This window comes from Scomber scombrus, chromosome 9 (genome assembly GCF_963691925.1).
Source record: "Scomber scombrus chromosome 9, fScoSco1.1, whole genome shotgun sequence".
Lineage (NCBI taxonomy): Eukaryota > Metazoa > Chordata > Actinopteri > Scombriformes > Scombridae > Scomber > Scomber scombrus.
Genome location: NC_084978.1, coordinates 22526653 through 22540273, shown reverse-complemented (window position 1 = coordinate 22540273; position 13621 = coordinate 22526653). Strand labels below are relative to the sequence as shown.

General features: G+C 40.5%; 1 protein-coding gene across 1 annotated transcript in view; it reads right to left on the bottom strand.

Moving 5' to 3' along the window:
* The window catches only part of ablim3 (actin binding LIM protein family, member 3), a 40638-nt gene that overhangs the window by 24346 nt on the left and 2671 nt on the right, over window positions 1–13621 (bottom strand). Inside the window, exons 2-3 of the mRNA XM_062425290.1 lie at window positions 12613–12783; window positions 131–314 (exon numbers count right to left, since the gene is read on the bottom strand). Coding sequence (XP_062281274.1) covers window positions 131–314; window positions 12613–12783 — 355 coding nt within the window. The remainder of the gene's footprint in view (window positions 1–130; window positions 315–12612; window positions 12784–13621) is intronic.

Below are 13621 nucleotides of genomic sequence, written 5' to 3'. Positions count from 1 at the left end.
ATAAACTGTATAATAAAATGACATCACTGAATCTCACTGAATATATTGTCATGTTGTCCATTAATATGTACTGTAACCTTGTATGTGTAACACTGGGAGTCTGTTGTTGCTTGTGTGTGTGCATGTGTACCTGCAGACACTGCAGACAAAGCACTTGGGGTGGTAAGTGCGTCCCAGAGCAGAGACCACCTCTCCTGTGATGAAGCTGTCGCAGCGGTCACAGCGTGTACCGTACAGACGCTGATAGTCTGCTGTACAGATGTACTCGCCCTTCTTCTGGAAGAAGCCAGATCGTGCCAGGTCACAGTTACACACTGTCGAAAGAATGGGAGAGAGAAAGTGAGACAGCGCAATTCACTCAAAACAATATAGCATATGGAATTAACTGTGGATAAGGACATGCACAGATGTTAACAATATAATACTGTAAATACTATTTTTGTCTTTCCCCTCTAAAAAAGCACATTGAGGTTTCCATTTTGTGTCATCTGCTGTTAAAATCAAACTATATACATAACACTCAGCAGTATTTAAAGTTTTACAAGCCCTTTTTTTAAAGTTTTGTTCCATTACACCTCTGAGTTATGTTTTCCTTCCAGTTTGAGCACCCCTTGTTTTACCTGTTGGTGTGAGCATGTGTGGTTGTTTGTGCTGTGTGTGTGTTTGTCTTCACACATGGCTGCTAGGGAAGTTATTCAGCTCCAGACAGTGGTGAGCCAATTTGCTCTGATGGCAATATAATGATATAATCAGTGGAAAAGTCATTTTGTGCTAAACAACGCGAAGAAGGAGACAAAACAACAGCCCGCAAGTTCCCAGTATCATCAGAACGTCGACTGCAGACTCATTAAATACCAATGGGGAAGATGCGGAAATCATTTGCTGTGGGTGTGTGTGCTCAGTTTGTGTATGTGTGTGTCTTTGTATTGTGAAACTTAAGCAGAAAAAGCCCTTTGCCATGTAACTGAGAGTAAATTCCAGTGGGTGTAACAGTATAGCAAAGAGGCGTTTTCACAGATCAGTGGCCAATGTGGTTGCTGGTCTCTGGTTTCTGCCAGTCTATGTGGTTAACCAAGAGAAAGAGTAGACAGTTATAAGACTAGGTCAAAATCTAGTATATAGCTAAACAATATATGAAAGAGCCAAGAGGATGAGGTAGTTATTGGGGAGGAAGTTAATTTAAGGCAGTCTGTATAGTTTTGGCTTTTAAAAGGTCACCTCTTTCTTTTCAGCTGATAAGGTGTTCCAGATTTTAGGAGTATATGCTGTTGTTGTAAGAAGGGATGAGTTAAGATTTTCACTATGAAGTTTTACTATGAAATTAATTGTTAATGCTTTGTGTATGACCCAGATACAATCTGTTTCATGTGTAAAGTTTGCCTTTGTAAATGCATGTTATTATTATTTTTACTTTTTTTTTTTAAACCGTGAACACAGATACCTTTCACCCTTTTCACCCTTTCACACATGTACTGCAACCCTGAAGTTATCACGACATTACACATTTGTGTTCACACATACAGATCCGGAAATATCCAAATCTGTTGGACCGGACATAAACAGACCTTTTTACCCCGCCTGCTCCCTAGTACAGGGTCCGACTGAGTCTATGTGTCAATACAGCATAGAATTCTTTGGAGAATTCACAGTGAACGAATGGGCTATAACTCGTGTAAGTGCAACAAAATCTAGCAGTAAGGGAGTCGGTACAAGCAATTTATCAAAGAACATAAACTTAAATATAATGTTTTTGACTTCCAGCAGTCAACCCCCGTGTTCCCTCTCATCAATGCAACTATTTTACACGTATGATTGTGCCTGAACATTCCGCTGTGAAGCTAGCACTAACGGGAGAGAGAACTTCCTGTGATTTCTTGTGAAAATAAAAGCTGTTCTATCTCTAATGAAAAGCTTAAAAATGTGGAATTTGTTAGGCCAACCAGTGGTGTGACTTCATCACTCAGTCACTCACTCAGTCATGTTAGATGCTGGCCCCACTGTTGCAGTCCAGCCAAAAGTTCTGTGATGCAACATACATGGTACTGTTGAGGGTCACATGCTAGGCAAAACAAATCCAGGTTGTCACACACACATTGTCACCATTGTAACTTTTTTTTTATTTTATTTTTTTAAATAAACGTATTTCCCAAAGTGTCAAACAATTCCCTTTATACCACTTCCTGTGTCAATATTTAATGCTACAAGTCAGCAACAAGCTTCAACAATCCCAGCTTGAGACTGAAGCCAGCACTAAAGTCCCTAAAAGTGCATTATCACCGGCAGCTGTTCCCATTCAAATAGCATAAACTTCTCTCATGAAATACTACGTCAATATTTTTTTTTACAACAACTCATTATGGTCTCAACCTGTAAATTCAGGTTCCCTAAGTGTGCTGGTCATTTTGGAGATTATTGCTCAATTACTAACATATAAAGACAAATAGTAGCTTTAACGTCTGCATGTGGGCATTGATTGACAGCTGTGATTGACTCAATTGCAGGCACATCTTCATACCTGGCAACAGAGAATAATACATATACTAAAACAGGAAAATGATTTTTAAATTTCTGTTTTCAAGTCAACTGTTTTAATCATATTTAATTGGTAATTGATCTTACTGCAATGGAATTCAGTGATTCAGCAATTCAATTTCCTTTTGTAAACATATCCTGTTTTTACACTGAAGACAACCCACTGACTATTCACAGCATGAAAGAATGTAAATAGAATCTGCAGTCACTGATTGTTAGGTGAACAACTGTTGATGCACAGAAATCTGCTGAAAAATGCGTGTAGCATGCCAGTAATTAAGGTAGATTATAATACTGTAAATAAAGTAGTATGCAGGGGGAAGTTGTAGTGGAACGAAGCACCTTGAATATCAACAATTTACTGCTAAAAAAAGGGCTTCTGACTGGCCATGGCATGTTGTAAAGGCTGGAGTTGCAGCTACAGGCTAAATCCGGCTCCCAATAGCCACCGTTTTCAGTGTACACTGGCAGGCACTGAGTTCACAGACACACAGACATGCACATGCACATAAACCCTTCAAAGGGGCTCATTTAATCTCAAGCTGTTTATGAGTGGAGCATATTGACTTAATGGTGTAATAAAAGATCAATGGGGCCTCACTTAAAAGCAAAAACAATCTCGGCTCCCACAAGAGGATGGAAACACATAAATCCATCCCTGATGGGATAGCACTATGCATATGCAGAGATAGGATGATGAAATGTGACAGCGTGCATGTGAGAAATGATGATGGATCTTTATCATTACGACAGGTCACTGGCATCAAGGCGAGGTGACTGCAAAAGTGCAGAAGGAGGGAGGAGTGAGTCGAATAGGAGAATGCTCGAGTAAGACCAGCACTCTGAGGTTTAAGATAGTCTGTATATAAAAATGTGTGTGTGTGTGTGTATGTGTGTGTGTGTGTGTGTGTGTGTGTGTGTGTGCGTGCGTGTGTGTGCGTGCGCCAACCACATTTCCAGAACCACTGAACAATGGCATTGAGCTTCAAAAAGTGTCCCTGCTGCATTTTCAACCAGAGTAACTAAAGCTCTTACCAGAAACCCAAATCACATGCTATCTGATGCCTTCATGGAAAAAAGGAATGGGAGAACAAATATTTCTCCATCTATTAAGCTCTTCACCACAGAAAAAAAAATCTGTCTGTCCTGAAATGGTCAATAGCATTTACAGAATGAAAACAATATTTTTAATCTTCTAAAACTAAATTGCAGTAAAATTTGCCGCCATCATTTATTCTGCCTCTGTTTTTCTTTCTCTCCTTTCTACTCTTCCTCTCCTTCTCTCCTCTCTCACTCTCCCTCAAAATGACTTGCTTTTCAATCTGCGCCCAGATTGATTTTCAAATGACTGGAATCTGCTCAATTAGCCTAATGCACTTTATTAGCATACGGACGCCTGACCGAATCACAGCCGGCCGACTAGATGTGCTCAGACTGGATTGGATGGGCTGGCTGGACAGTTCACCTGTTCTGGCTAATCATGTTGTTTTTCTTCTGACTTTCTGACTGGACGATTGGCTGGATGCATTGCAAAGGACGTCCCCCTTCCTCAGTTGCCATAGGAGACGTAAACCTTCCACAGTTGCCCTAGAGACAGCTAGGTCCCAGTCTAAATGATGTGGTGGTTGTGGTGCTGGTGGCATGTTTTTTTGGGGGAGAGGAGTGTGGTTGAACTGGTGGATGTAAATACCAAATGTTATCGGTCTGAAAACAATTTTGATGGCAAAAACATTGAAGAATCAAGTGAAATTTTTACATAAATGTGACACAAACTAAATACTAAATCATATCCAATTTAACTTCCCACTTTACCAGCAATGATGTAAATCTGTGGCCCAATTTGTGTCACAGATTGTACCAACAAGTACAAGTATGTGTATAACGTTTGTTCACTTGTTGAACACATATACATATACACATATTACACTGTTTGGCAAAAGTAATTCTTACATATTCTTTCCTAATTTCAAGTACAGTTATTGTTACAAATGTATCTGCGACAATCAGATTAAATTGTCACAAGCTCAGTGTTAATACTCAAATAAAATGATGTGTGCCTTTAAATAACAGAATTGCCTAAACTAAATCATTTATACATTCACCACATAGAGGGAACTCCAAAAGTTCAGACATTTCCTCCATAAAACAGCCATCACTTTTTCACAACCTACTTTCAGGCTCGCCCAGTATTTTTCAAGTTTTCTCATTTCAGCCTCAACCATAAAGCATAAATTTTAAACGTATCCATCCACATGTTGCAGTTGCCAGCACAGTGGGTGGAGTTGGGTCAGAGCTTGTTGTCTCTGCCACCGCAGAGATGTGGCTTAGCTTGGCTCAGTGAAGAAAGGCTTTGGTTACAGCCACACAAGCAGCACCACATGGTGTGGACATCCACCCATAAAAACAACAGCCTAATACAACCAATGTAGAATCAGTTTGGTCTGTTTCACTGTCCTGCAAATGGCTTTAGGGCATCGCAATAATCAGTTCATTCTGTAGCTACTTGTTGGTAAGTTGCAGTTGGAAACAAGAGTAATGCAAAATTCAGAAGTTAATAAAAAGTTAATTTCATAGAAGAAATGTGTATCATTTTATAAAGACATATTCAGCTTCATCATCAATAGCTTCCTAAAACAAATCTACTCAGCTTTGCAAGACTGAACTATATCAAAGACTTCCATCTATTTGCTCATTTTATGTTCTTCCCTGAATGACTCTCTAATGAGGGAGACTGAAAGATGCAGCTTTCTTTCCTTCATATTGCTCCTTTTTGGCAACGCAAGAAGTTAACATCTAGAGATCAGAAGTCTGGTGATTAGAGATTAGCATGTAGGCTAGTGTCTGCAGCTGTGGTCATTAGAACCACACTGATTAGGCACCCACAGGGGGTCTGGATGATTGGGTATTTATCTCCAGCCAACAGACGCAATTAAAATTCCCTTCTCAAAGTCTGCCCAGGCCAGAACCCCCAAAAAGTCCTGACACCCCCTTCCTTCCTTCCCTTCTCCTTTTTCTCTGTTTTTCCGTTTCAGGACTGCTTCCAATTCTTTGTGGCTCTGAGCACAAGGTCTCCACTTTATCTCAATTTGCACCCTTCTCTTTCTCTACTGCACATCATATCACAGTGTCTCCCATCTCTCCCCAATTCCCTCACTCTTCTCTCTTACCATGATTCTTCCCTCAGATCATTATGCTGCTGTTAGGTCCTAATAATGTGTTATTAGGTAAATAGTCATGCTTTTTATAGTGCATGAAAGTAGCCATGCTGCATTATTCTAATTGTTTTAGTGCTGCTGTCAACATTATGCAAATTTCTATGGCTTTTTTCAAGATAATAGGGGCAGCCACAGACTGTTTAGTTGAGGGCCATATGTATGTAGCAGGGCAGTGACACGTTTCAGCAGGGGAGTTACTCACCTATTCGCCCCCATATATGTGCTACCAACATGCGGCCCGAGATCCTCTGCCCTCCCCTTGTCCCCCGGATCTGAGCCCCTCTGACAGAGGGAAACACCTCAACAGTAAATAATGTGTTTTCTCAAATTGTGCCAAATTGCGGGGTGGGAGAAAAAGCAGTCACACAGACAAGAAGAGGAGTGAAATTAGAGTATGCAGCCATGCCTAATTGCCTAGCAGTTATTTGAGGTTGTGCGTAGGCACAATGTTTTAAACTTAACGCTAACATAAGTATGCTAACATGCTCACAATGAGGATGCTAAAATGTGTAGCAGATATAATGGTAATCTTGTACATTATTTTAGTTTAGTGCATTAGCATGCTGTTTTTGATAATCAGATCACAAACATAACCCACATCAGGCTGATGGGAATGTTATCTAACTATAAAGCAATTGAATCTCTTTCTGTATGTGTGTCCTTCACATATCTCGAGAACAGTTCACCTGATCTATTTCACACGTGGTATATGTATTACTGGACACTCAAGGGTGTGCAGTGTTGAATTTGGTGCAACTTGGACATTTAACATATTAAATATTAATGAAACTCGAATAAACAAGCGATCAATGAGCCGCTCAGCTCAACATTAGTGTGGCAGGGCTTCAGAGATCGGTGACTGCATGTCATGAGCACAGCCAGAGATCAGAGATGTACACTGAGTCAGAGAAAAGTATTTTTACATGACGTGCTCTAAAAAGATAAAAGCAAACAGCGTAAACACAATTGGACACACAGCACGTTTAATATTAATAAACTTTAAATAAACAAGGGAACAGCGAGCCGCTCAGCGTGGAGTATGCTGTCCAAGAGTAAAGAGAGTGATGTTGAAGTGACTGTCCTCCACTGCTGGAGTGGAGCATTTCTCTGAATCTGGAGATACATTTGGATTAGTGTGAGAGGATATTCTTACTCAGGATAAAATTTTATGATTTTGAAACTGCATAGGGCCTAACTGTAAATGGCTAAATATTACGTGTTCATTAAACCCTCAAGTCCCAGCATGAGTTGTTTTCACCAAAATATATTCATGTTTCTGATCCTTTGTATTACATTACATTCAAATCGTAAGCATGAGCACAGCCAGCATCAGAGCTATAAAGCAAGTCAGAGAAAAGTTTTTTCACCTGGTGTGGTCTAAAAAGAGAAAAGTAGACAGCAAAAACAGAGCTCCTTGGCTTCTTCCCACAGGCAGTTCAAAACCAGTATGTCTCATAAATCTTCTGAACAAATATACCCACTCACATGCTCCAAACTAAAGCCACAGTAAAATAAATGATCTAAGAGCCCAATATGATCAATTCACTTTATTTAAGGATGTCAACCTTGTGGTGGCAGTAGATTGAAAGTTAGGGAAACACTAAAATTATTAGGATTTTTCATGTGTAGACCATGAATGTCTGAGCAAAATTATATGGCAATACATTCAAATGTTGACATGTTTCAGTTTGGACCAAAGTAGTCACACTACCAAGAGACCAACATTGCCATCACTTGAGCCTAACAATTAGCAAAAGAAAGAAAAAAAAGACAAAAGAGAGGGAGATGGGGTCTTACAAAAGGGCAAGAGGAGAGTGAGGAAGGTTGCTGGCTAAAACAGAGGAATCGTGTATGAATAATAGGGTTCCCCCAGCTTTTGGCTGCGGTAGTTGATGGAGACAGATGGCTGCCCAGTAGTGTCCCTTCATACCAGCAGACTGGCCCCACTACTGAGGCCTTCAGCTTTTAACCCTCTGAGGGCCGATGAGAGACTCAGCCGAGGGGAAAATAAGCGTGAATGAGATCACAGACACGCAGAGATGCCCAAACTGCTAGAGACTGAGCGTCGTATTAAACAGTGAGGTCCTGCTGTTGTAGTTTGTGTATGTGTGTTTGTCCGACACAGCAGGATTTGTTTCTTACAGTAATTACGCTTTTTATCATTCAGAAATCAGAAGGAGAGCTAGATCAAACAGTTTACACACACACACACACACACACTTAAAGACAATAGGCAGGGCATCAGTGTGTGAAAATCCCTCAGGACGGTGACGCTTGAGAGAGACAAGAGGAGGAATAATCCCTGTCATCTATCCCGGATCCCGCAGAGTCGTCGGGGAGAAGCGCCGTTGCCTGCCGCGCTCCCTTCTCTCTCCACCGGAATCTCTCCCTAGCAACCAGGCATTGGCGTGGTGATTGGACCAGCGTACCAGTGGTTGCTATAGCTACAGGAAGCTCCCCTTCCCTTTAACCCCCCGCTTTTTTCTGTGCTGTGTGTCTCTCTCTTCCTCTTGTCTTTCTTTCTTTTTCTCTTTACTCTTCTACCTTTCTCCCACTATCTTTTTCTCTCACTCCTGTTGTTCCCTTGCTGACAGAGAACAGAATGGCGGAACAGTAGGTTGATGTTATTAACACAGAGGTTGAGTGATGGGGGTTAATGGTATCCAAAGGGAGGCTGGACTGACTGAAACAGGTCTACAGAGACAAGAGACAAAGATGCTGCAATTTACAAGAACCCTGGTGAGAATACGGGCTAGAAATGAAGCATTAGCAAAGCAGTCAAGTATTTATCTGGCCTGTCTGTGTAAATCTGCTTTTCCCTTCAGAACCGTTTTATGGGAAAAATCTGTTTTGTCTCCAAAAATAAATAACTAGTGGGAGCAGCCCAGCAGATTGGAAAAGCTTTATGTGTAAATGTGCCTGTGTTTGCTTCTGTCTCTATCTGTTCTCGTATACTTTTTTTTGTGTGTGTCTGTGTTATTATTTGTTAGCATGTGAGTTGGCGGCATGGGAAACACGCGCCCATTTTTTGCCTTCGCCAGTGATTTATGTTTGTGTTATTGTGTGAGTGTTTGTGCTCGTGCCACTGACAGGCCCCGCTATCCTTGTTGGAATCTAAGAGTGCCAATTATGCTTCGGAGGCGGGATAAATGTGGTCACTATGTCATTAGGCCAGTATGTACGAGTCAGCCCGTCTGCAGCTAATACACCACCACATCATCCATACGGCCACATAATCCACACACACTCTTACACAGACACACATATCTACACCCCCGTCGCCTTCTCTGTGTCCTGAGTTGATGCATCAATCTGTGAGCTGGCTTCAGTCTTCTGTATTTTCCACAGACTTCTGTCTTGAGCTGATTGCGTGGCTGCTGCTTCATGCTATAATCAGCTGCTGTATAATGGGGTGAAATGAGAAGTTAAATGCACATGATTAGTGCTGTGTTCTTCCTCTGACTAATGCATGAAAGAAGAATTATGATAATGTGGCATCCAGAAGGCAATGTGGCTTGATAAAGTGTAGACAAAAGACAGAGGAGGATAAAATGATGGACGGGATGAATGCATGTATTTGTACATGTTAAATGAATGTGTGTGCTTTCGTGTGATCACAAAGTAACTCCGAGTGTGTAGTCGCACTGACAGCATGTGTTCATAATGTATTCAGTGGGGCATAGTCAGCCCTTTTGAGCAAAAAGGGAGCAGAAATATAAAGAAAGAAATAGAGGAGAATGAGGAAAGAACTATGATTTTATGTTACGGTTTTGCAGTGGAAATGAAAGGGCTGAGGCACACACAAAATCATTGGCCAAGGTCAATAACCTGGGTACATACACTGATTCTCTGAGAAAAAATGTTGAAACACACCCCAATCAGAGTTCATAAACACATCTAGCAGATAAGGCAAGTGGCTGCTGAGAGAGGATTGTCATTCTGGTGAAATGGTACAATACAGTTTAGTCATTATTCTCCAAATTGCACGCCCCACATGCCAATGTCATCCTGTCCCAAGATGAGAAATTGATTTCATGCTTGAGCGACAGTCATTAGGAAAGAAAGGGAGAAAGAAAAGAAAGAATCCGAGGGAGAGGAAAACAGAAAAAGAGAAAAATGTGTGAGTGTGTGTGTGTGTGAGAGAGAGAGAGAGAGGAAGAGAGAGAGAGAGTGAGAGAGGGAGAGAAAGAGAGAGAGAGAGAGAGAGAGAGAGAGAGAGAGAGAGAGAGAGAGAGAGAGAGAGAGAGAGAGAGAGAGAGAGAGAAAGAGAGAGATGGAAGGAAAATGTAGAAATTTGATCTTAAATCCTGTCATTTCATTTGCAGCCTGCTTGAGAAAATAAGCAGAGGACTAATGAATAGCAGACAATACAAATACAGACAATAGAGAATAGATGGAGTTTACGAAGTTCAAAAGAACATGCAACATGTTTGTGTGTGAGGGGGGTTAGACGCCGGACAATAAAAGCTTTAGAAAACTGCTGGCTGTGCAGAGGCCCATACAGGAAAGCATATTATGGGCAGGGTTGTGGCAGAGTCTGGCTGCACAATAGTACCCCACTGCCTCATGGGATGAGGAGAGCTCTCTGGAACATGAGAGGGGAGGGCTGTGTGATAGGTGCATTTGACATGATGCTCATCGATGACAGTTTTCCATTATTGTATGGCTGATATGAGTGAAGTGACTGGGAGGGAGAGCAGGAAAGGGAAAGGAGAGGGAGAAATGAGAATCAGATTGGTATTACACCAAAGTGATGATGTAATGTTTAGGCGACACAAACAGCACCCCCATCCCCCCTCTTCTTATCTTTTCTGCTTGCTTCCTGTGTTCACCTCCCTTTTCCTCTGGGGCACGGAACAGTGCCCACCGATTGGTTAATAGCACCGTAGAGATACTGAGAATATCCACCAACCAGGGCCCAGGTGCCCCTTCACACCGTTACCACAGCAACCGCTCACAACCACAGTGAGTGTGCATGTGTGTGCACGCTTGTATACATAAGTGCATGTGCATGTTTGTGCGCTATGAGCATGTGTTTTCATGTGTGTGACAGCTACACATAGGGAGCATGTTACAACAAACCCTCCAATGAATAGCCTTCAGTGAGTTTACTGTAGAACAGCTCTGTGCTGTACAACACTGTAGCGTAAATTACAAAGCTTCTTCTCCTCAACAGCTGCTGATGACCTGACTTATATTTAACTTGACCAGGAAAGTTTTCACTGTAAAATATCTTTCTGGCCAAATAATTTATCATTCAACTTACTATGAAAAACTTTTTCTAAAACAACTAAAAGGAGAACAATAAAGTAGGTTAATTTAATCTCATTCATGCATGTGTATAGTAGAGGACTGAATGATTTATTAAGGGCATTTGAATAAAATGGATTATGTCATAGTCCTGTAAATAATAAATTCTACGACACTGAAAAGACAACTATAACAGCAGCAGATGTACAAAGTAGTGTTGCAACTAATGATCGTTTTCATTATTTCAGAACCTCTAAGAATTCATTATCTAGGAATCTATTTTCTTGAACAATTAATTAGTTGCTTGGTCTATAAAATGTTGAAAAATGGTGGATCAGTGTTTCCCAAAACTCAAGATAGTATACAGCAGCATTTTATCAATACCTGTCCATTTTTGTTTATACACATAAGAACAAATGTTTTGTCTGTTTAAGTCAGAAAACTGAAAACAATGTATGTGCTTTCTTCTACACTACCCAGCCAATGAGCAATAATGCCAATATAAAGGAGCTGAGCCCATGAAAAGAAGCTGGCTGAGGGCTGAGTGGAGAGAGATTTGTCTAAAATTATATCAGATAAGTTCATAGTTTTGCAAAAATGGGTGTAATTAGAAGACTGCTGAGTATATATTTTATTCCTAATCTACAGTATTTAGTTGATTTTTTTTTTTCAAAGTCATGTGCTTTGTGCTAATGACTGAAAAGTAACCCATGACTGTCTTTGCTTTAGAGATGGCACTATTAATATAATACTAAGCGTACATGCTCCAGGCTTTACAGCAGCATGACAGATGGTGTTTTTCAGTTCTTTGATTTCTAATTCACAGATACTTGACCGTCATGAGCCTTTAAGACACACACATCATTTTGGCAATTTTATGTATCAACATCATGTTTGAAAAGGACACTGAATCATTTTTTCCACAGAAGTTATCTCTCATTGAGTTATCTCATCACTCATCAGATCATCGGCTTTCTAAATGTTCTGCTTTCACTAATTCCAACTGCTGCTTTTAATAAAAATACAAAGCCAGCAATTTGACACATTATTCTTGAAAGGACTGCCATATAGAACATACCAGTGTGCAAGTACTTGAAGACATTACAGAGCAGAAAGGCATTTCACACTATTCCTTTTGTAAGACGATGTCTGATTTTGTCACTACATTGCCTATTGTACAGTAGGTCAATAGTGCTCACCTTTAGCACAGAAAAGCTAGTTAAGACAGTGTCATTAGACCACAGCGTAGAACTGTGGGAAAATCCCTAACATGTTGACAGTGCAATAACAAGCTAACTTAGCAGGAGTCTTAGTCCCCTGCAAGGCACCTCTGATCCGTTCCAATCCCCACCGTGGGCTAATAATAGCACTCAGCATGCTACACTAGTAGATGGATTAACGAGGGGATACGTGTCTGTCAGTGCATGTGTTTGGGTAGGTGTGTGTAGGTACACTAGTGAAAGTCTACCATTGTAATCTGAGTCCCCTATACAACTTTAACATTTTGCGACCAGGAATACCCACTCCTGGGGACTGTTCAAGTCAACATTTGCTTGTCCCAACACTACCACTGTGTTTCTACACACTTGTTATGGATCAAGTTCCCATGTCTTACCGGTACAGGTGAAACACTTGACGTGAAAGTGGGTGTCTTGTACTCGCACCACCTCTCCCTTGCACAACTCCCGGCATCGTTGACATCGGATTGGTCCAGAGCTTCGTTCACCTCCCGTCGAGCCTTGTTGATAAGCAGCTGAGGACAGAGACAAAATGTTATACTCTATTTCTATGTTAAACTCAAGCACATATTTTAAACACTATTTCGCACTTGAATTGACATTCTTTTAGTTACTGTTGTCAACCTTTCTGTTCTTATACAGCACATATGCAGTTTATGAGAATAGGGAAATAGAAGGTAGGTTTCCATCCAAATGTCATGCAAATTTGAACTATATCTCCAGAAAAGAAAATTTGAATTGATGTGCATTTATTTTCTGCTGGCACTGCTTTTCCAGTCAGGGTCCATTAAACCATTACGGCAGAAGAGGTCATAACAAGATGATGTTATTAAAAGAACACCAGTCATACCTCAAATGGTGAAAAACTAAACAAAAACATGGTATTTGTAGTGTCTTGGGTTCATTAGGGAAGCATTACAGTCTTCTCATCACTCCTTTTTTTTCTCTTCAGTAGAGCTAAAGATTCAGTGGATGTTTATGTCATTGCTTCATGTAAGTCATGATATTTTCACTAATACGGTTGCATTTAGCTTTTTAGAGATAACTATACTAGCTAGAAATTCAAGCTAACGTTAACTTGTTGATTTGACTTGGTTGACAATATTGTCTCTGGCTAACCTGTCATTGTTTCAAGCTGACTCATTTTAAAATGAGAGCTCTGTAAAGAGATCTTGCATGCACTTTGCTGGAGACTAAAGATGCACAAAATCAGCATCCTTATAGTTGATGATACAGGTATAATTTGGAAATGAAGAAGCAACATTGTTTTTAAATTGTAGAGTACAGTGAGTTAATCCTAGAGTTAAAAATACGATAAATAAAAACGTAAGATCAGACTGTGGTTGTAACATAATTCTGTTAAGCCGGTCAGCTTAGCGTTACATA